A 21,746-nucleotide genomic window follows, 5' to 3' on the forward strand; every position below is an offset into this window, starting at 1 on the left:
CCTTTTTCAGTTCCCATTGAAAGAAGGCTGCCTTCTTCAATGCCCACTGAATGAGGGCTGCCTTCTTCAGTGCCCGCTGAATGAGGGCTGGTTTCTTCAATGCCTGCTGAATGAGGGCTGCCTTCTTCAATGCCCGCTGAATGAGGGCTGCCTTTTTCAATGCCCTGTAAATGAGGGCTGCCTTCTTTAGTGTCTGCTGAATGATGGCTGCCTTCTTCAATGCCCGCTAAATGAGGAATGCCTTCTACAATGCCCGTTGAATAAGGGCTGGCTTCCCCAGTGCCCACTGAATGAGGGCTGCCTTCTTCAGTGGCCACTGAATAAGGGCTGCCTTCTTCAAAGCCCGCTGAATGAGGGCTGCCTTCTTCAATGCTTGCTGCAGGAGGGCTGCCTTCTTCGATGCCTGCTGAGTGAGGGCTGCCCTCTTCAGTGCCCGCTGAATGAAGGCTGCCTTCTTCAATGCCCTTTAAATGATGGCTGCCTTCTTCAATGACCGGTGAATGAAGGCTGCCTTCTTCAGTGCCTCCTGAATGAGGGCTGCCTTCTTCAATGCCCGCTGAATGAGCGCTGCCTTTTTCAGTGCCCGTTGAAAGACGGCTGCCTTCTTCAATGCCCTCTGAATGAGGCATGCCTTCTTCAGTGCCAGCTGAATGAGGGCTGCCTTCTTCAATGCCCACTGAATGAGGCATGCATTCTTCAGTGCCCGCTGAAGTAGGGCTGCCTTCTTCAATGCCCGCTGGATGAGGGCTGCCTTCTTCAATGCCAGCTGGATGAGGGCTGCCTTCTTCAACGCCCGCTGAATGAGGGCTGCCTTCTTCAATGACCTGTAAATGAGGGCTGCCTTCTTTATTGCCTGCTGAGTGACGGCTGCCTTCTTCAATGGCCGGTAAATGAGGAATGCTTTCTTCAGTGCTCGCTGAATAAGGGCTGCCTTCTTCAATGCCTGCTGCATGAGGGCTGCCTTCTCCAGTGCCCGTTGAATGAGGGCTGCCTTCTTTAGTGCCTGCTGAATGAGGGCTGCCTTCTTCAGTGCCTGCTAAATGAGGGCTGCCTTCTCCAATGTCCGCTGAATGAGGGCTGCCTTCTTCAATGACCTGTAAATGAGGGCTGCCTTCTTTATTGCCTGCTGAATGAGGGCTGCCTTCTTCAATGCCCGCTGAATGAGGGCTGCCATCTTTAATGCCCACTGAATGAGGGCTGCCTTCTCCAATGCCCGCTGAATGAGAGCTGTCTTCTTGAATGCTCGCCCAATGAGGGCTGCCTTCTTGCATGCTCGCTGATTGAGGACTGCCTCCTTTAATGCCTGCTGAATGAGGGCTGCCTTCTCCAATGTCCGCTGAATGAGGGCTGCCTTTTTCAATGCCCGCCCAATAAGGGATGCCTTCTTCAATGCCCGCTGAATGAGGGCTGCCTTCTTCAATGCCCGCTAAATGAGGGCTGCCATCTTTAATGCCCACTGAATGAGGGCTGCCTTCTCCAATGCCCGCTGAATGAGGGCTGCCTTCTTGAATGCTCGCCCAATGAGGCCTGCCTTCTTGCATGCCCGCTGAATGAGGACTGCCTCCTTTAATGCCTGCTGGATGAGGCCTGCCTTCTTCAATGCCCGCTGGATGAGGGCTGCCTTCTTCAGTGCCCTCTGAATAAGGGCTGCCTTCTTCAATGCTCGCTGGATGAGGGCTGCTTTCTCCAATGCCCGCTGGATGATGGCTGCCTTCTTCAATGCCCGCTGGATGAGAGCCGCCTTATTCAATGGCAGTTGAATGCTGTGTTCTGTTTTTAATCCCCTTTAAAGAGAAATAATAGGGAAGAAAATTTTCCTTTATTACACATCTGGAATTACTTGCTTTGTTTACTGATATACATAGATATTAATTGTACTTTGTAAGTACTGTTTTGTATTGGGCGCAAGGTGAAGTCTCTGCTGACCTATGGTACTTTCAGGGGGTATATTGTCTGCCTCTCTTTTTCATGTTTTCTGTGTTGGCGCTTACATGCAGAATCCTGTCCTCTTCTCCCTCTAGGGAAAGGGGCTCTTATGAGCCATCTAGAGGTCTGTTCCAGATGTGACGTATTGGGGGAGCTCATAATATTCCTGCTAAGCAGCTCCAGCTTATGAATATGTTTATCTCTGATGCCTTTAATGGACAACAGGAAGAGAGCAGGTGTTTGTCGCCTGCCAGAAGCCTTTCCTCTCGTTTCCTGTTCACCTCCATCTTTGTCTGGGTCCTCTTCCAGCTCTCACCTCCCACCTGGCAGGTGCAGGAGAATCAGAATTTCCCCAGAAGCTCTATGTTGACCCTTTACTTAGTAACCTAACAGGTCAATTGTCAAGCCTTTTGTCTGATGAGGTGGTGATCCCGGATCCAGTTCGTCAGAGGGTGGAAACATTTCTAAAAATAGTTGTTTTTGGCCTGTAACTAGGGTGGGGCGCAGGGTTGTTTTTACTTTAAACACCCCAGTCTCTGGTGATAGATTTTCCAGTCTTTTCTGCTGCTATCCAGATGGGAGAAGACACAGCATGATTGCCAGCAGCTATGGAAAGGTGGGCACACATTCTCCCAGATATTACCTTTGACAATATAAAAGCATCTGCCATGATTGCAAGTGGGAATGTGATTGCTAGAAGACAAATATATCTGAGAGGATGGAAAAATGACTCCTCCCAAAAAATGTGCCTGTTGAAGATGTCTTTTCAGGTGATAATCCATTCGAAATTAGAGAATGTGATTCAGAAGTATATCAAGTAGGAAGCAAACGCTTCCTTTGAAGCATGATTCAAAGACTTTCTTGAAGAGAAGACAGCGTTACATTAATCCCAGAACAAAGAAATGTGATTTTTAATTCAACAGAAATCATTTCCAACCAAAATCCTTAGGATCTAATTCAAAGAACACCCAGGGCCCAGAAAACATTCAGCTCTCCTGACTATGGCGAGGGATCCCCGATAGACAAGGTTGTTGCTGGAAGACTTTATTGATTTTTCCATACTTGGCAGGATCTGGTCAAGACAACTGGGTGCTTCAGATGATATTCAAGTGTTATTCTTTAGAATGACAAACCTTTTCCGTAATGAATTGTCTTTTTACTAACTTACCTCCCCAGGTCTTAAGGTATAAGTCAAGCACTGAGGGAGTATGTTGCTTTCATGCTCCAGAATACAGCTATTGTCCCTGTTCCAGATTTAGAAAGTGGACAAGGGTGGCACTCTCCTGTCTTTCTAGTAAAAAAGTCCTCGGGGGAATATAACCTTATCATAGACCGCAAAGATCTGAATCTGTTTCTAAAGACAATTCATTTCAAGATCAGTGACCTACAACAAGTCATTCCATAGGTTCATTAGGGGTTAATTAGCATCCTTGGACCTTCGGGATGCATGCCTACACATTCCCATTGTCTTGGATCATGAGAGGGTTTTGAGGTTTGCAGTGGAAATGAATGAAACTCAGATTTGGTTCCTCACTTTGGATTGCTATTCTGCACAAGATGAATATTCAGATACTCCCTTATCTGTGGGATCTGCTTATGGTTTCCAGTTCTGCTCAAAAGCCAACATTAGGCATTACAAGTGTTGTTCAGACCTAGAGGATGTTTGGTTTGGTTTTCTCCTCAGTTTCTAGAACTTTGTTCTGGTTTCTTCTCAGAGTCTGCATCATGCATCAGCCAGGGGGTTCCTATGGGCACAGAGGACATGGTAAGTGTGTCCTATTATCCTAGTTTTCCTGTTTTAGAAATTGACACAGACTCACACAATGGTCCGTCAATCCTCCTACTGGGACTCTGGCAGACAGACAGATTGGAAAGTACCCTCTTTTTGGCATGTTACCCTCATGTTCTGCCTGATGTCAGTGTGTTTGACTGTGTTCACTGGGATCCTGATAACCAGGACCCCAGTGCGTATGCTCTCTCTCCTCTAAATGTTGTCACTGCATAATGGTAACCCAGTATTTCACCCAAAATTGGCATACTGGTCCCCCTTTATAAGTCCCTAGTATATGGTACCTAGGTACCCAGAGCATTGGAGTTCCAGGGGATCCCTATGTGCTGCAGCATTTCTTTTGCCACCCATAGGGAGCCCATGCAAAGGATTCTACAGGACAGCCATTGCAGCCTGTGTGAAATGGTGCATACACCATTTCACTTCCATTTACACTGCACCAGGTCTCTTATAAGTCAACCATATTGCAGGCCTTCTAGCCCTGAAGGTTGGGTGCAGAGTACCTGTGTTGGCAGAGGTGCCCCCACAACCTCCAGGACCATTTTCCCAGACCTCGTAAGTGCGAGGACACCATTTTATGCGTGCACTGCACATAGGTCACTACCTATGTGCAGCATCACAATGGTAACTCCAAATATGGCCATGTTTGGTATCAAACATGCTCGAATCATACCCCAAGGCTTTTGCAAGCATTGGTTGTATGATTTCATGCACTTCGGGGGCTACTTAGAGGACCCCCAGTACTGCCATTACAGCCTTCTGAGGTTTTCCAGGCAGCCCCAGCTGCTGCCACCTCACAGACAGGTTTCTGCCCTCGTGTTGCTTGAGCAACTCAAGCCCAGGAAGGCAGAACAAAGGATTTCCTTTGGGAGAGAGATGTTACACCCTCTATCCTTGGAAATAGGTATTACAGGCATGGGCGGGGTAGCCCCCCAGAGCCTCTGAAAAGGCTTTGAAGGGTACAGATGGTGCCCTCTTTGAATAATTACTTGGGTACTTACACCTTACACCAGGTCAAGTTATCCCTTATTAATTAAGTAATAGTGTTCTAGCCGCTTAGGCTGATATAGGTAGCTATAGCAGAGCAGCTTAGGCTGAACTACGAGACATGCAAAGCTCATGCAATACCACTTATTGTTACACAGTACTTAAAAACAAGTAAAGACAATGCTCAGTGTTACCAAAAATTAAGGTAGTTTATTTGGGTGACAAAGTACCAACAATATCTTAGAAGCAATACTTCTTCTGGAAGTAAGTATTATACACAATCTATACACTAGACACCAAAATAATGTAAGTAATTAGACATAGGATAGTGCAAACAATAGGAAATGCTATAGAATGCAATGGGAGAAAATAGGTCTGGGGTAACGCAAACCATATACTAAGAAAGTGGAATGTGAATCACTAATTCCTCCCTAGATAAGTGTAGTGTGTGCAGAATCGCTGGGAGAGTAAGAATACATTAAAGGTAAGTAAATTACCCCACCCCAGAACCCAGAAAAGCAGGAGTAAAGTACTGCAAGTTTCCTTAGGGCACACTACACCTCGTGATATGGATTATTGCAGTAACCAACCAAGTCTGCAAACAACAACTGCTGGATTCCTGGATCTGAAGACCTGCAAAAGAAGGGGACCAAGTCCAGAAGTCAAAAGAAGTTCCAGGAAGGACAGGAGCCTCTGCCAACCCAGAAGAGGGTGCAAAAGAAGAGTCCCCAGTTGGACGAAGACTGAAGGAATGCACCCTAGGAAGATACCAGCGGGTTCCTGCATGATGCAAAGGATGTCCCACGACGTGAAGATGGATGCAGATGTGATTTCGTGTTGGAAGTGTCCAACAAGCCTTGGTTACGACAAATGTGCGTTTTGCATCAAAATGGCGCAAGCTGGACCCAGGAGGGACCTGGGGGCCTCAACTCTGCGTGAGGAGGAAGAGGGGGCTATTAGCAATTCAGAGAGCCCTCCGGATGCCAGACAGCACCCACGGGAGTCCCAGGACATGGGGACAAAAGAGGTGAAAAACGCAGTTGGTGCAGCACTACAAAGAAGAGTCCCACTCAGCGAGTTGAGCGTCGCAGGGTAGAGTGCTGGGGACCTGGGCCAGGCTGTGCACGAAGGAATTTTGCAAATAGTGCACCGAGGTCTCAGGAGGTGAAGAAGACATGGTGCACAGGGGAACTGTCGCTCTCAGGGAAGGCAAGGTCTTACCTCCTCCAAATTGCATCAGCAGGACCTCAGGACAGTCTATGTCGATGGGGTCCACCGTCTGTGTCCTTAGGAGCATGCTCCTCACTGTGAGAGGAGTCCAAGGGTACCAGTCGTCGTCTTGGAAGGTGCCTGCGTGAGAAGGGGAGTGATTCTGTCACCCCACTGGAGATTTCTTCGGTCCTTCTGGTGCAGGATGAAGACAGGGAGTCCTCAGAGTGTGCACACCATGGAAACTGTTGCAGTTGATGGCTGGAGCTGAAGTTGTAGAAGAAAGGTATCCCTTGTGGATACTTTGTTGCTGTTACAGCGGTTCCTGGAGCAGGCTGCAGTTGATCCAAGGTCAAAGGATGAAGTAGCAGTTGCAGAGGATTCATGCTGGAAACTTGCAAGTAGAATCTGAAGCGAAGCCACACGAGAGACCCTAAATAGCCCTGAGAGGGGGATTCCCTACCTTATCAGGTAAGGACCTATCAGGAGGGGTCTCTGATGCCACTTGCTGGCACTGGCCACTCAGAGCCTTCCAGAGTGCCCCCACACCTTGCAAAGCAAGATGGCTGAAGTCTGGGACACACTGGAGGAGCTCTGGGCACCACCCCTAGGGTGGTGATGGACAGGGGAGAGGTCACTCCCCTTTCCTTTGTCCGGTTTCGTACCAAAGCAGGGAACAAGGGGTCCCTGAACCGGTGTAGAACGTCTTATGCAAGCAGGGCACCACCTGTGCCCTTTAAAGCATTTCCAGAGGCTGGGGAGGCTACCCCTCCTAAGTCTGGAACACCTATTTCCAAAGGGAGAGGGTGTAACACCCCGCTCTCAGAGGAAATGCTTTGTTCTGCATTCCTGGGACTGACCTGCTCAGACCCCAGGAGAGTTGAACCCTTTCTGTGAGGTGGAAGCAGCTGCAGTGCAAGCCTCCGAGAGCTGGTTTGGCAGTACTGGGGGTCCATAGTGGAGCCCCCAGGATTCATGGAATTAGCTCCCCAATACCAGATTTGGAATGGGGAGACAATTCCATGATCTTAGACACCTTACATGGCCACATTCGGAGTTACCATTGTGAAGCTACATATAGGTATTGATCTATATGTAGTGCACGCGTGTAATGGCGTCCCTGCACTCACAAAGTCCCGGGAAATGGCCCTGAACTATGTGGGGGCACCTTTGCTATTGCAAGGGTGCCCTCACACTAAGTAACTTTGCACCTAACCTTCAGCAAGTGAAGGTTAGACATATAGGTGACTTATAAGTTACTTAACTGCAGTGAAAATGGCTGTGAAATAGTGCGTGCACTATTTCACACAGGCTGCAATGGCAGGCATGTGGAAGGGTTTGTCTGAGCTCCTTATGGGTGGCAAAAGAAATGCTGCAGCCCATAAGGGTCTCTTGGAACCCCAATGCCCTGGGTACCTAGGTACCATATACTAGGGACTTATAAGGGGGTGGTCCAGTGTGCCAATTGAAATTGGTAAATGAAGTCACTTGCTTACAATGACATACTTAATAGCAGAGAGAGCATAAGCACTGAGGTTCTGGTTAGCAGAGCTTCAGTGACACAGTCAAGCAATACTGACAACACACACATTAGGGCACAAACTATGAGCCCTGGTGTCCTGAATAGCAGGATCACAGTGAGACAGGCAAAACACACTGACATATAGGTTTTTTTCAATGAGCACTGGGGTCCTGGCTAGCAGGGTCCCAGTGACACAGTAAAAACACACTGACACACACACACAAACAGGCCAAACGTCGGGGTAACCATGCTAGAAAGAGGCTACTTTCTCACACTGATTAAGAGGATCCCAGTGAACACAGTCAAAACACACTGACATCAGGCAAAAAATGGGGGTAACATGCCAAAAAGAGGGTACTTTCCTACACAATCCCCCCAAATAAGGGACAGCAAGGATAACCTTGTCCAGATGAGTGTGCTTTGGAGTGGTTACTCCCAGGTCTATGTTCCACTGTAAAGTCCATTCCCTGTAGGGAAATGGACCACCTCAACAATTTAGGGTTTTCACCTTACGTTTGTTTTAACCATAAAAGAGGTTTGTGGTCTGTCTGGACTATGAGGTGAGTCCCAAAGAGGTATGGTCTCAACTTCTTCAGGGCCCAGACCACAGCAAAGGCCTCCCTCTCAATGGCTGACCAAAGCTTTTCTCTAGGTGTCAACCTTCTACTGATAAAAGCAACAGGTTGACCCTGGCTCTCTGAATTCAGTTGTGATAGCACAGCCCCAATCCCTACCTCTGAAGCATCCGTTTGGACAATAAACTTCTTTGAGTAGTTTGGGCTTTGTAGGACAGGTACAGTACACATAGCCTGCTTCAGCTCCTCAAAAGCTTTCTGACAGCTTGCTATCCATAATACCTTTTTAGGCATCTTCTTTGAGGTGAGGTCATTAAGAAGGGCAATAATGGTGCCATAATTGTCAATGAACCACCTGTAATACCCAGTGAGACCAAGAAAGACTCTGACCTGGGTCTGTTTTGTAGCAATAGACCAGTCTAAAATAGTCTGAATCTTCCCCTCTAGTGGTTCAATCTGTTCTACACCTACCAGTCTGCAAAAATAATTCCTTCCTCTGAGCCATCAGCTGTAGTGTTGGAGAAGAGATCAGGGAGAGGGTCACTCTCATTTTCCTGTCCCTCATCAGTGGCCATGAGTAGGGTTAAGTCAGCCCTATCATAGTAGGGTTTCAGGTGGTTCACATGAAATACTCTAAGTGGACTTCTGGGAGTGCATAGGTCCACTAAATAAGTGACCTAACCCTTCTTTTCCACTATTAGGTCTATCACTGCATTGTCCTGGATTGCCCTGGGTGCCACAGGCTCCATTACCCACATCTTCTGTCCTGGTTGGTACACTGTCAGGACAGCCTACTGGTCGTGCCATTGTTTCTGTAACTCCTGGCTTGCCTGAAGGTTTTTGTGTCCTTTTTCATGTACTCAGCCATTCTAAATCTTACACCAAGCACATAGTTCACTACATCTTGTTTAGAGGGCTTGCAGGGTTGCTCCCACCCCTCTTTCACAAGAGCTAATGGACCCCTAACAGGGTGACCAAAAAGGAGTTCAAATGGGCTGTAGCCCACTCCCTTCTGGGGTACCTCCCTGTAGGCAAAAAGGAGGCATGGTAACAGGACATCCCATCTACTTCTGAGCTTTTCATAGAGTCCCATAATCATACCTTTGAGAGTTTTATTAAACCTCTCAACCAACCCATTCATCTGGGGATGATAAGGTGTGGTGAACTTGTAGGTTACCCCACACTCTTTCCACATTGCTTTAAGGCATGTAGACATGAAGTTGCTACCTATGTCTGACACCACCTCTTTTGGTATGCCCACCCTGGAAATTATTCCCAGGAGGGCCTTTGCCACTGCAGGACCTGTATTGGTCCTCAGAGGTATTGCTTCTGGATATCTACTGGCATGGTCCACTACCATCAAGATAAACCTATTGCCAAAAGTAGTAGGAGGGTCAAGTGGGCCAATAATGTCAACCTCTACCCTTTCAAAGGGCATCCCAACCACTGGCAGTGGGATCAAGGGGGCCTTTGGGGCACTACCAGTTTTACCACTGGCTTGGCAGGTGACACAAGAGTGACAAAACTCTTTTGTGTCTTGTGACATGTGAGGCCAGTGAAAGTGAGGGACCAGTCTGTCCGAGGTCTTGCCTTGCCCCAGATGTCCAGCAAGGGGAATGTCATGTGCCAAGGTCAAAAGAAACTCCATATACTGCAAGGGAATGACCAGTCTCCTGGTAGCACCAGGTTTTGGGTCAATTGCCTCTGTGTATAGGAGATTATTTTCACAGTACACTTTGTGAGTGTCACTGACATCCCCTGCTTCTTGCTTGACAGCTTGCTGTCTTAAACCCTCAAGTGTGGGACAGGTATGCTGAGCCACACTCAACTCCTCCCTGGCAAGCCCCCCTGCACCCAAAAGCTCAGCTGTGTCAGCCTGGAGCTCCTCTGGTGTAGGTTCTGCACAGGGAGTTGACTCCTCCTCCTCAAAAGTTTTTGGGAGCACTTGGTCGATTTTTCCAGGATTTCTCTGTCCTCTTTGCTTTTTGGCCTGAGCCCCTGTCAAAGCCAATATATGGTCAGGAATGCCCAGCATTAATGTATGAGCCTCCAGCTCCACCTCAGCCCAAGCTGAAGTCTCCAAGTCATTGCCTAGGACAGTCTACAGGTAGGTCTGTGGATACCACAACTTTCTTTGGACCAGTAAACACCCCCCACCCAGTTCAGATCAACAACAGCCATGGGGTGGCTAACAGTGTTATTATGGGCGTCAGTCACTTGGTACTGATGACCAAGTACGTGTTGCTCAGGGGCTACCAGGTTTTCTATTACCATTGTGACACTGGCACCTGTCTCCCTGTAGAACTCAACCTGAATCCCATTTATTAGGGGTTGTTGCTTGTACTTATCCATATTAAGGGGACAAGTAACAAGGGTGGCAAAGTCACCGCCACCATCAGAAACTAAAACAGCCTCAGGGGTTTACCTAACTAAACCAACCCCACTACATTACCCAGAGTGGGCCCTGCTACACCCTTGGACTGGCTATTTGTAGTGCTGTTTTTCCCACCACCACTGCTATTCCTAGGGGCACTTGTGGAAGCAGTGGGGGTTGTGGTGGTGGGAGGTTTGGCGTTTTTCTGTACACAGGTACTGTCAGTTGCCCAATGGCCTTTGTTTTTACACATATAACACCAAGACTTTTTATTATGTTGGTTAGAAGAGGATTTAGACCAACTCCCAGAGGATTTTTGTGGGCCTGATGAAGACTCCTTGTTTTTATCTTTGTCCCCACCTTTGTCATGTAACTTACCATCTTTCTTGTCTTTGTCACCCCCTGCATGAGCTTTCCTGCTCACCCTTGTTCTGACCCATTTGTCTGCCTTCTTTCCCAATTCTTGGGGAGAGGTAAAATCTGAGTCTACGAAGTATTGGTATAACAAATCAGACACACAGTTATTCAGAACATGCTCTCTCAAAATTAGATTATATAAGCCCTCATAGTCAGACACTTTGCTGCCATGTAACCAACCTTCCAAATCCTTCACAGAACAGCCCACAAAGTCTATCCAATCTTGTGAGGACTCTTTAATGGTTTCTCTGAACTTAATTCTGAATTGTTCAGTGGTTAAGCCAAATCCATCCAAGAGTGCAGTTTTAAGAATACCATAGTTGTCTGAATCTTCTTCTCTGACAGTGAGAAGTCTATCCCTCCCCTTGTCAAAAAAGGACAACCACAGAATAGCAGCCCACTGCCTTTGAGTGATCCTCTGAACTTTGCAGTCCCTCTCAAGATCAGCAAAGCACTTGTAAATGTCATCCCCCACCTTGTATAGGGGAACAATTGTATGCAAGTTTCTAGAATCAAATGTGTCCTCCCTAACTCCCTAACTCCTGAAACTGCAGCTGCGACCATGGGGAACTAACCCCAACCCCTGCCTTTCCCGTTCCACAGCCAAGGCCTCCCTATCTAGGGCTAGCTGTTGCTGCTGCAGCCTCAGCCTGGCCTCCTCCAGTCTCAGTTTCCTGAGCTCCCTATCTACGCAGTCATCACCTGGAGTTGAACCATGGGATCCCTCAGAAACTGAGGAGATATGGGAATGGGCAGAGGTAGATCTTTCCCTACTTTGTTAACTCTAGTAACCTGACCTCTAGGTGCGAAGGGAGCCCTCCCGGAGTGACTACCCCTCCCACTGCCAGCTACACTAGAAGGTTTACTAGATGGAAGATCTTTGGAAGAGCCCTCCCCAGAATCTAAAGAATGATTCCCTGAATCTAAGGGCGTGGATCTTCCTCCTCCACATCCCAGCTACCGGTATGTTCCTGGTCATCCTGAATAAGTAGGCTCAGAAGAAAGTTTTTCTTAGGGTTTTTCCCTACATATAAGCTTCTCTCTGAGCAAAGCCCCTTCAGTTCTTTGAAGGTCATGTCCTCATAAGGAGTACCCATGACCTCAGAGCTAGGCCCAGCAGTAGATATGATGTAGTCTGAGTGTTAGTGTAGTGTAAGTAAAAACCTACCCTACCTAACTTCTAGTCTCTTAGAAAGGAAGGTAAGAGACTAGACCCCTGTAACTAATTATATGCGTATAGCTCTAGGTACAGAGTACTCTTTCCTGTGGAAAACACCGGTGACAGAGTGATAAGGCAATTGCAAGTACCTATCCCACCGCTGCACCACCAATGTAGGAGGCTGGCCTGGTTTGTGGTAGGTACCTAAGGTACTTGCACCTTATACCAGGTCCAGTTATCCCTTATTAGTGAAATGTAGACAGTGTCTAGAAGCCAGGCTCTCTAGGGGCAGTGGGGATGAGCACCAAGGCCTAACTAGGAGACCTGCAAAGCTCATGCAATACCACTGTAGTCACACAGTACTCATACACATGAAAGAAAATACTCAAGTTACAAAAATAAATGTACTTTATTTTGGTGACACAAATGCCAAAAATTCTAAAATCCTAATAATATTTGTAGCTCTGGGTGATTTTCATCAACATAAATAGCTTTTACTACAAAAAAGGTTTGAGACTCCTGGGGGAATGTACAAAGCCCAACTGTCATCACCCCAGATGGGTATTCAGAGACAGGTAGAGAATGGTTAAAGTAAGAAGATGCCATCTTTTGAAAAGTGGCATTTTCAGACTTACAATCTTAAATCTGATTTCATCATAAATTGTGAATTTATATTCCAGTCGAGAGACACCAAACTCCAAATTTCTATCTATTCCCATTTGGAAATGACACTTAAAAGATGTTTTAAGGTAATCCCAATGTCAACTCATGGGAGAGATAGGCCTTGCATAAGTGAAAAATGAATTTAAGGGTTTTTCACAATGTGGACATGTTAAGCTAAAACGTACATGTTCAACTTTTTAAATACACTACACCCTTCCCTAACCAAAGCCCACATTAGGGTTGACATATGTAATAAAAAGGAAGGGTTGAGCCTGGCAAGTATGTACACTTGCCAGGTCCAAGTGGCAATTTAAACTAGACACACAGGTTCAGCAGTGGCAGGCCTGAGACATGTTGAACATTGCTACTGTAGTGGGTGGCACAATCAGTGCTGCAGGCTAACAAGTAGCATTTAGGTTACAGGTTCTGGGCACATACAGTGCCCTTTACTAGGGATGTACAAGTAAATTGAATGTGCCAATTGTGCATACGCCAATATTACCTCATTCTAAGGAGAGAGCACAAGCACTCAGAAAACAAGAAGGAGGAAGGCAAAAAAGTCTGGTGATAACCCTGCAGAAAGGGCCAGGTATAAAAATGTGTTTTAGTGTCTCTGTATGTTTGTGAGTGTTATTGCTTGTACATGTATGTTTGATTTGTAAGCATGTGTTTGCGTGTTTATGTGCGTATCAGTGTGTGAGTGCTAGTATTTACATATGCGTTTGTCCATGTATGAATGTGCTTTAGTGTTTGTTTGTATATGTGTTTGTGTGTAGCCTCTAAGTTTGTGATTTCAGAGGTGACTGTCTCACCTTGCACCAATTGCACCATTGCACATCTCGCCTTGCATCACTGCTCCCCCTCAGACACACAGACCACTGTATGTCAGGTTGATGTACATCAGGTCTGGGCACACAAATTGACTGGACATTCAGGCCCATATTTATGGGGAATTGGCTTAGGGTAGCTGGAAGTGCCGGGGGAAATGTAATCTGCAGGGGGCTATTTGTGCACCCTTTGGACAGATCAGGTCTAACTTGTGGGAAGAGTTGTTCACCGGACAACGGGACCATGTTTTCCTGTTAGCGAAGGGGGTTTACTGTCCCCTGGCTCAGAATGGGTCAGTGGGGAAATACATAAGAAATTCCATTCCATCTATTCCCCTACCTTCAGGAGAAGATGAATGTGCTATACCCCCTGTCCTGCACCAGGCTCCTCCCTAGTGAGGGATCTCACAAAGGAATCAAGAGGAGGTCAAGAGGTCAGGATCTATAATTCAAGAGTTAAATAAAGGTAGCCATTCCTCAGAGAAGCATCACTGACATAAAGCAACACAGTGTGGCAGAGAAAGACTGGCCCTTATGAGCTTGCTGAAGTGACTAATTCTGCACCTTATAGAGGGATCGATTGGGAGAAAATTTAACCCATTTCCCAATTGGCTATCCCTCCTCTGAAGACTGCAGCAGGTTTCTCTCTTGGCGCCATGAGTTGAACCCTAGAAGGAGAGGACCCAGCCCTCTGGTGGCCATCTTGTAGTGAAGATAAAAACAAACTTACCCATTCTTGGAAAAAGAATTTGGCATACTTCAGTCGCAGGTCCTCCACCCCATCGTTGGCCATGTCAATGAACGCAGCTTCCTTGTCGTTCTTCCCATAGAGATCTGTGAAGGAGGCGGAGGTGTTTAGAAGGGTGGAATGGAGGCAACACACTAAAGGTGGGAATTGTCAGACATTCCTAAGACTGGGAGAGGCAGCGTTCACAATCAGTCTATACTAGTTCAGCCTCTTATGAATTTAGCAAGGCAGAATGGAAACCTTCTTCCACGTCCTGAAGCTAAAGCTTTTGTTGAACCCTGGTGTACTGAGGGCTGCATTGCTCCTGAGGAACTGAGAATTTGTTTGAATTGAGCATTTGTGAGACCTTCAACTGTCTCAAAGTTGTGTTTGGTTCACCTCACTCTTTGTTTATGTCAACCAAAAGAAAGGATTCTGTAAAACCACTGTGAGTTCATACCCCCAATCTACTTGCATGGTGCTCACCATGTTTGCGCCCCAGATATCGGAGGATGGCATTGGACTGGAACAGGATGAAATCACCATCAGCAAACATGGGCAACTGCCCAAAGACCTGAAGAAGGAGGAGATAAAAAGAGAGAGTAAATACATTGTGCCCAGTGTGATCTTCCAGACCTAGTGAAAGGATTCTGATGGGTAGAGAAAGTTAGATCGAGCCTCAGCCGATGAGGGCACCCGATCAAGAACCACCCAGCTACCGATCAGCCCCTGGTGATCACCTGAGACATTAACCAGGTGCCTGGTTTGAATACCCAACGTCGGGGCCCTGCGAGTACCTGTGTGTGCTGTAAGAAAGGTGCACCTCATAGAACCACCTGGGCCACAAGGCAATGATGCTTAGGTTCCCAGCCTATCTGTGAGAGCCCGGGAGTATGAGAACAATCCTGTATGATAGTCTAAGTGTACAATGCAATGTCCCGATGAGCCAGCAATACAGCCTTTGTGTAGCCTGCCTCAACCGCAAGACAGAGGAACTCCGCACCGACTATGTCCACCCTCAACAGGACATTCATGTTCTAATTCAGACTAGTGGACCCTGTACAGCTCCTGGGATTGGATTTGTAGCAAAAACACCAACATACACTGACAGAAGGTGACTCTGAGTTTTCCAAGGTCGTGATCCATTTTCCATTGCAAGACCCTCCGAACCCAAAGGTCATTATCAAAGCTTCCATTGGGCAAGTGTGTGCTTTGCCCCCTCCAGGCAGAATGAGCATCCCCTGCCCTAAATACAATATTTTGGTTCCAATATTCCAGCCTATTGACAAATTATTGGAATGAGAGCTGTCTTCAAATAACTCCAGCTTCTGTACCAGCTGGAATGCCCAAGATATCCTCTCCATCTCCAGTCCACACTTAGGACCTAGGATGCCACAGAAACACTGACCCTCTGGATCTTCTCGGGTGACACCTTAGAGTGAGCGGACAGTCAACAGCTTGCAAGGGAGATACTGATGGACCTGCCAGAGGTGCTGGACACTGGCTCAGCTTACGACGAAGACTCACTGTAGCGAGAGGCGTGATAGGAACCAAATCCTCACTCTCATAAATACTCACCGCTGTCTTCTTGAGCTCAGCCTTTCCATCATACCAGTCATGAAAGGGGACTATGTCCTCCTTCCACTCACAGCCCTGGTCTGCCAGCAGGAACCTCATGACCTCTGAGCGTCCTGGAGGGAAGGAGAGAGAGCAGAGGTAGGAAATTACATACACCCTATAAGGCATCATGTGTGGGGAAACATTATGAGCTACCCCATATATATATAGTAGACAGTTTACAATCCCAGCATAAAGGCCCGCCTCTAATTTCCTTATTACAATTGAGTTTTCTTAGTAGTCACCTGTAATAATGAAATGATGAACCTGCTCAACTGTAATAACTTAGGGCCAGATGTAGGAAGCCTTTTGGGTGTCGCAAACTGCGAAAAACGCAGTTTGCGACGCGCAAAAGGCTTAACGCAATGCACGACCTCAAATTGCAAGTCGGTACCGACTCGCAATTTGAGGCTGCGACTCCCAAATAGGAAGGGGTGATCCCTTCCTATTTGCGACCACATCGCCATGCTGAGTTGGTTTGTGACCGCGAATGCGGTCGCAAACCAACTCGCAGTTACCATCCACTTGAAGTGGATGGTAACACATTCGCAAAAGGGAAGGGGTCCCCATGGGGTCGCTCCGGGGGGGGGAGGGCAAATTACTAGGCCATTTCTGCACCCCCTGGGGGCAGATTAGCCTTGCGATCTGCCCCCGGAGGGGGGGCAGAAGCCACTAGACACCAGGGAATCTTTTTTTGTGTGGGCTATTTCAAGTAAGGTGAGCGGCCCCTTGGGCAAGGGCCGCTCCTCGGGGGCAAATTATTTCTAGGATATTTCTGCCCCCACCGGGGGCAGATTGGCCTAATATTATTAGGCCGATCTGCCTCCGGGGGAAGGCAGAAAACCACTAGACACCAGGGATAATTTTTTTTTGTTTATTTTTAATTTTTTTATGTTCGGGGAGCGACCCCTTAGGCAAGGGTCGCTTCCAGGGGGGGCAAATTTTCATTAGGACATTTCTGCCCCCCTGGGGGCAGATCGGCCTAATATAATTAGGCGAAACCACGAGACACCAGGGAATTTTTATTTTTTGTATACTAACGCATAAGGGGAGCAGCCACTTTGGCAAGGGCCACTCCCTGGGGGGAGGGGCAAAATATTTTTAGGCCTTTTCTGCCCCCTGGAGGCAGATCGTCCTAGTATAATTAGGCGGATTTGCCCCCGGGGGCAGAAACCTCTACACACCAGGGATATATATATATTTTTTATTTACTTTATGTTTTTATGTATGGGGAGCGACCCCTCAGACAAGGGTCGCTCCCCTGTGGGGAAAATTGCATTTAGGCCATTTCTGCCTCCATTGGGGGGCCAATCTGCCCCCTTTGGGGCAGAAACCTCTAGACACCATGGATTGGTGTGTGTGTATGTGTGTGTTTTGTTTGGATGGGGCAGCCCCTTGGGCAAGGGTCTCTCCCCATGGGGGCACATTACTGTTGGCCATAACTGGCCTATTTTGGAAGCGCCATCTGCCCCCAAGGGGGGCAAAAAGCCCACCAGAGACCAGGGAAGATTTTTTTTCAAAATAGGAGGTTGGGGGTATGGTCATACCCGCACCCCGAATAAATGGGGCCAAAGTTGTTCTGCCCACCAGTGGGCAGATTGGGCAATTACCCCCAATCCACACCCCGGGGGGACAGAAAGTCTACTAGATGCCAGGGAATAAAAAAAATAAAAGAAAATAGTGGGGTGGTGGCTACCAACCATTATGGGCCTGGTTATGCCCCCACCCGAACTGAAGGGGCTATCAGTCTTTCAGCTCTCCCCAGCACACTAAAACATCTTATGCCATGGCAAGCAAGAGGACTTTTGATTATTTTTGTTTTTTGTTTTACATTTGGGCCATGAGAGCTTGGTAACTCTCAAAATCGTCCCACTTGGAATGGTGAGGGCTGCACTTTTTTTTAGTTTGGGACGCTGCCATGTAGAAAAATCCACAAGACCTAGACACATCTGAAAACTAAACATCTAGTAGATTCCAGGGTTGTGTCCTTCACATGCACCCGCACCATTTCCTTACCCACAATGCCCTGCAAACCTGCAACTTTGCTTGAAATCACACATTTTTCCCACATTTTTGTGATGGAACCTTCCGGAATCTGCAGTAATCCCCAAAATTCCTACCACCCAGCATTGTCTCATCTATACCGATAAAATTTCTGCTGCACTTGACAGCCTAAAGATGTTTTTTTTCAAACTGCCCTTTTGGAACCACTTTGGTTCCCCCTCAATTTCGACGTGTTTTTTGCTCTTCCCTATTACAAACACTTGGCCCACCTACACAAGTGTGGTACCATTTTTATCGGGAGACTTGGGGGAACGCTGGGTGGAAAGACATTTGTGGCTCCTCTCAGATTCCAGAACTTTCTGTCACCGAAATGTGAGGAAAACGTCTTTTTTTTCTCCAAATTTTGAGGTTTGCAAAGGATTCTGGGTAACAGAACCTGGTCAGAGTCCCACAAGTCACCCCATCTTGGATTCCCCATAGGTCTCTAGTTTGAACAAATGCACATGTTTGGTAGGTTTCCGCAGGTGCCGGCTGAGCTAGAGGACAAAATCTACAGGTAGGCACTTTGCAAAAAACACCTCTGTTTTCTGTCAAAAAATGGGATGTGTCCACGTTGTGTTTTGGGGCATTTCCTGTCGCGGGTGCTAGGCCTACCCACACAAGTGATGTATCATTTTTATCGGGAGACTTGGGGAAACATAGAATGGCAAAACAAGTGTTATTGCCCCTTGTTTTTCTCTACATTTTTTCCTTCCAAATATAAGAGAGTGTGTAAAAAAGACGTCTATTTGAGAAATGCCCTGTAATTCACATGCTAGTATGGTCACCCCGGAATTCAGAGATGTGCAAATAACCACTGCTCCTCAACACCCTATCTTGTGCCCATTTTGGAAATACAAAGGTTTTCTTGACAGCTATTTTCCACTCTTTATATTTCAGCAAATTAATTGCTGTATACCCGGAATAGAGTGAAAACCCACTGCAGGGTTCAGCTCATTTATTGGCTCTGGGTACCTAGGGTTCTTGATGAACCTACAAGCCCTATATATATCCCCGCAACCAGAAGAGTCCAGCTGACGTAACGGTATATTGCTTTAAAAAATCTGACATTGCAGGAAAAAGTTACAGAGTAAAACGTGGAGAAAAATTGCTGGTTTTTTCACCTCAATTTCAATTTTTGTTTATTCAGTTGTTATTTTCTGTAGGAAACCCTTGTAGGATCTACACAAATTACCCCTTGCTGAATTCAGAATTTTGTCTACTTTTCAGAAATGTTTAGGTTTCTGGGATCCAGCATTGGTTTCATGCCCATTTCTGTCACTAACTGGAAGGAGGCTGAAAGCACAAAAAATCGTAAAAATGAGGTATGTCCCAGTAAAATGCCAAAATTGTGTTGAAAAATTGGGTTTTCTGATTCAAGTCTGTCTGTTCCTGAAAGCTGGGAAGCTGGTGATTTTAGCACCACAAACCCTTTGTTGATGCCGTTTTCAGGGAAAGAAAAAAACACAAGCCTTCTTCTGCAGTCCCCTTTTCCCATTTTGTTTTTAAAAAAACGAAATTTTCACTGTATTTTGGCTTATTTCTTGGCCTCCTTCAGGGGAACCCACAAAGTCTGGGTACCTCTAGAATACCTAGGATTTTGGAAAAAAAAGGATGCAAATTTGGTGTGGGTAGCTTATGTGGACAAAAAGTTATGAGGGCCAAAGCAAGAACTATTCCAAATAGGCAAAAAAAGTCCTGGCACAGGAGGGGGAAAAGGCCTGGCAGCGAAGGGGTTAAATAACCTTTGAATCCCAGCTGACATCTGACATGGTGCAGCATTACAGGTGTAATATTAGAAGAAGGGCCCTTAATTTCTCTTTTTGCCAAGGGTGACTTGACCTTGATACTTCGGTACCTAATAATCAGTACTAGGGTAATCCTGTCACAAAATGTTAATATTTTACCCCCAACTTAAAGGAGGTGGTAACCCATTCACTACAGGGAAGGGGTCCTCAAGAAACAAATTTTGAAAAAACTCCTTACATGAGTAGGTAGTGATCTGTGGGCCCAAAGCGTCCTCTTAAGTAAAGTTTGTGTAACTTTTAACTTTTTTTAAATGCAATATATTTTCTTTCAAGGAAAATGGGATGCGAATAAAAGAAAGTTTGCCGTATTTAATTTCAGTCACAGACATTGTGGTCTGCTAAGCCCAGAAGGCAGCCTTTGCTGTGGTTGTGGCCAATCGTAGTACATAGGTCGTACGCAAAATGCAAATACATTTGTCAGAAGCTGGGGCCAGATGTAGCAAATTCCGGCTTTGCGACTCGCAAAATGCGGGTCCGAGCAACTCGCAATTTGCAAGTCGCAAAGCCGGATGCAGGATGGTGTCCCTGACACCATCTGCGAGTCGCAAGGGGGTCGCAAAGGCCCATCTCATTAATATTAATGAGGTGGGTCGCAATTTGCAACCCCCTTGCGAGTCGCAGCACTCACAGGGATGGTGGCCTGCTGGGGACAGCAGACCACCATGTCTGTGACTGCTTTTAAATAAAGCAGTTTTATTTTTGTAATGGAGCCCGTTTTCCTTAAAGGAAAACGAGATGCATTACAAACGAAAAAATGAAACTTGTCAGTTTCATTTTTTCAGAGCAGGCAGTGTTCCATAGGACCAATGCCTGCTCTGAAAAAAATGTTTTCAGGGCCTGGTAACTGCAAATTGCTTTGTGACCCCGTTTGCGGTCACAAAGCAATTCTGCATCGAGATGCGACTCGGAAATAGGAAGGGGAATTCCCCTTCCTATTTGCGACTCGCGTTCCCATTTTGCGAGTCGGTAACCAGGTTACCGACTCGCAAAATGGGAATGGGCATCGCGATGTGGCTTTTGCGTCTCGCAAACAGCGACTTTTGCTGTTTGCGAGGCGCAAAAGCCTTGCTACATCTGTCCCCTGGTGCGCAAATTGCGAACTCTTTCCAAATTCATTTGAGTACATTTTAAATAAGAAATCGCAATTTGCAAACTGTTCTTATTTGCAATATACAATTTCTTATTTGGAATCTTTATATGTGAGGCCATAGGTTGTTAAATAGCGCCTCCACGCCGTCAAATTAGCTATAGGAACTATGTGCAATGGGCAGAGACACGCCCACCTAGAAAATGAGCTAAAACACGTGTTATTTCATGTTATATGTTATGTTCTGTTATGTTGTGTCATGATAAGCAAACTTGATATAGTGCTTGCCCACCTACAGTTTCATAGCGCTGAGTACCAACTTTGTAACCAAGCGAGAAGAGGACGAGAACAACGACTGAAGAGATGTCGGCGGTACAGTCTCGTTTTCTGCACAGGAGGCGCTAGGAAGGAAGATCCTTCCACCTGCCACGTGCTGCGCTTGCACTGACCTGCGCCTTGAAGCCCTGCGAAACGCCCCAGGTGATGACTACTCCTTGTGCTAGAGAGAGCATTGCAAGGTTCGCTCTGACAAACTGAGGTTCCCATGGGCCTCACCAGGCGGTCCTGATCAGGGACCTCCGCCCCGCCCCCGGGTGCTACTTACACAGTGTGTCTATTGTAAACCCTGAGCAACTTAACTCCGTGTCCTGCTACCATGAGGCAGTCCTCAATGTGCTTTGTAGTGAAATGCATCTTGTTTGTTCCTCATCGGTGCAAACTCTGAGAAACCGGGCAGTCGTGTAGGATTGCACAAAGGGCACTCTCTAAACTCATATACAAGTCCTATGAAAGCCATTGTCTAAAGTCCTATAAAAGTCACTGTCTAAAGTCCTCTGAAAGTCAGTGTCTAAAGTCCTTTGAAAGCCACTGCCTAAAGTCCTATGAAAGGCACTGTCTAAAGTCCTCTGAAAGTCAGTTTCTAAAGTCCTATGAAAGCCACAGTCTAAAGTCCTATGACAGGCACTGTCTAAAGTCATATGAAAGCCACTGCCTAAAGTCCCATGAAAGCCACAGTC

General features: G+C 46.7%; 1 protein-coding gene across 1 annotated transcript in view; it reads right to left on the reverse strand.

Annotated features, from left to right (window-relative positions):
- The window catches only part of LOC138293740 (glutathione S-transferase P 1-like), a 113,293-nt gene that overhangs the window by 40,809 nt on the left and 50,738 nt on the right, over positions 1 to 21,746 (reverse strand). The window contains exons 3-5 of the mRNA XM_069233078.1: positions 15,754 to 15,866; positions 14,662 to 14,749; positions 14,179 to 14,282 (exon numbers count right to left, since the gene is read on the reverse strand). Of these exons, the coding sequence (XP_069089179.1) occupies positions 14,179 to 14,282; positions 14,662 to 14,749; positions 15,754 to 15,866 (305 nt within the window). The remainder of the gene's footprint in view (positions 1 to 14,178; positions 14,283 to 14,661; positions 14,750 to 15,753; positions 15,867 to 21,746) is intronic.

The sequence above is a fragment of the Pleurodeles waltl genome, chromosome 4_2 (assembly GCF_031143425.1).
Source record: "Pleurodeles waltl isolate 20211129_DDA chromosome 4_2, aPleWal1.hap1.20221129, whole genome shotgun sequence".
NCBI lineage: Eukaryota > Metazoa > Chordata > Amphibia > Caudata > Salamandridae > Pleurodeles > Pleurodeles waltl.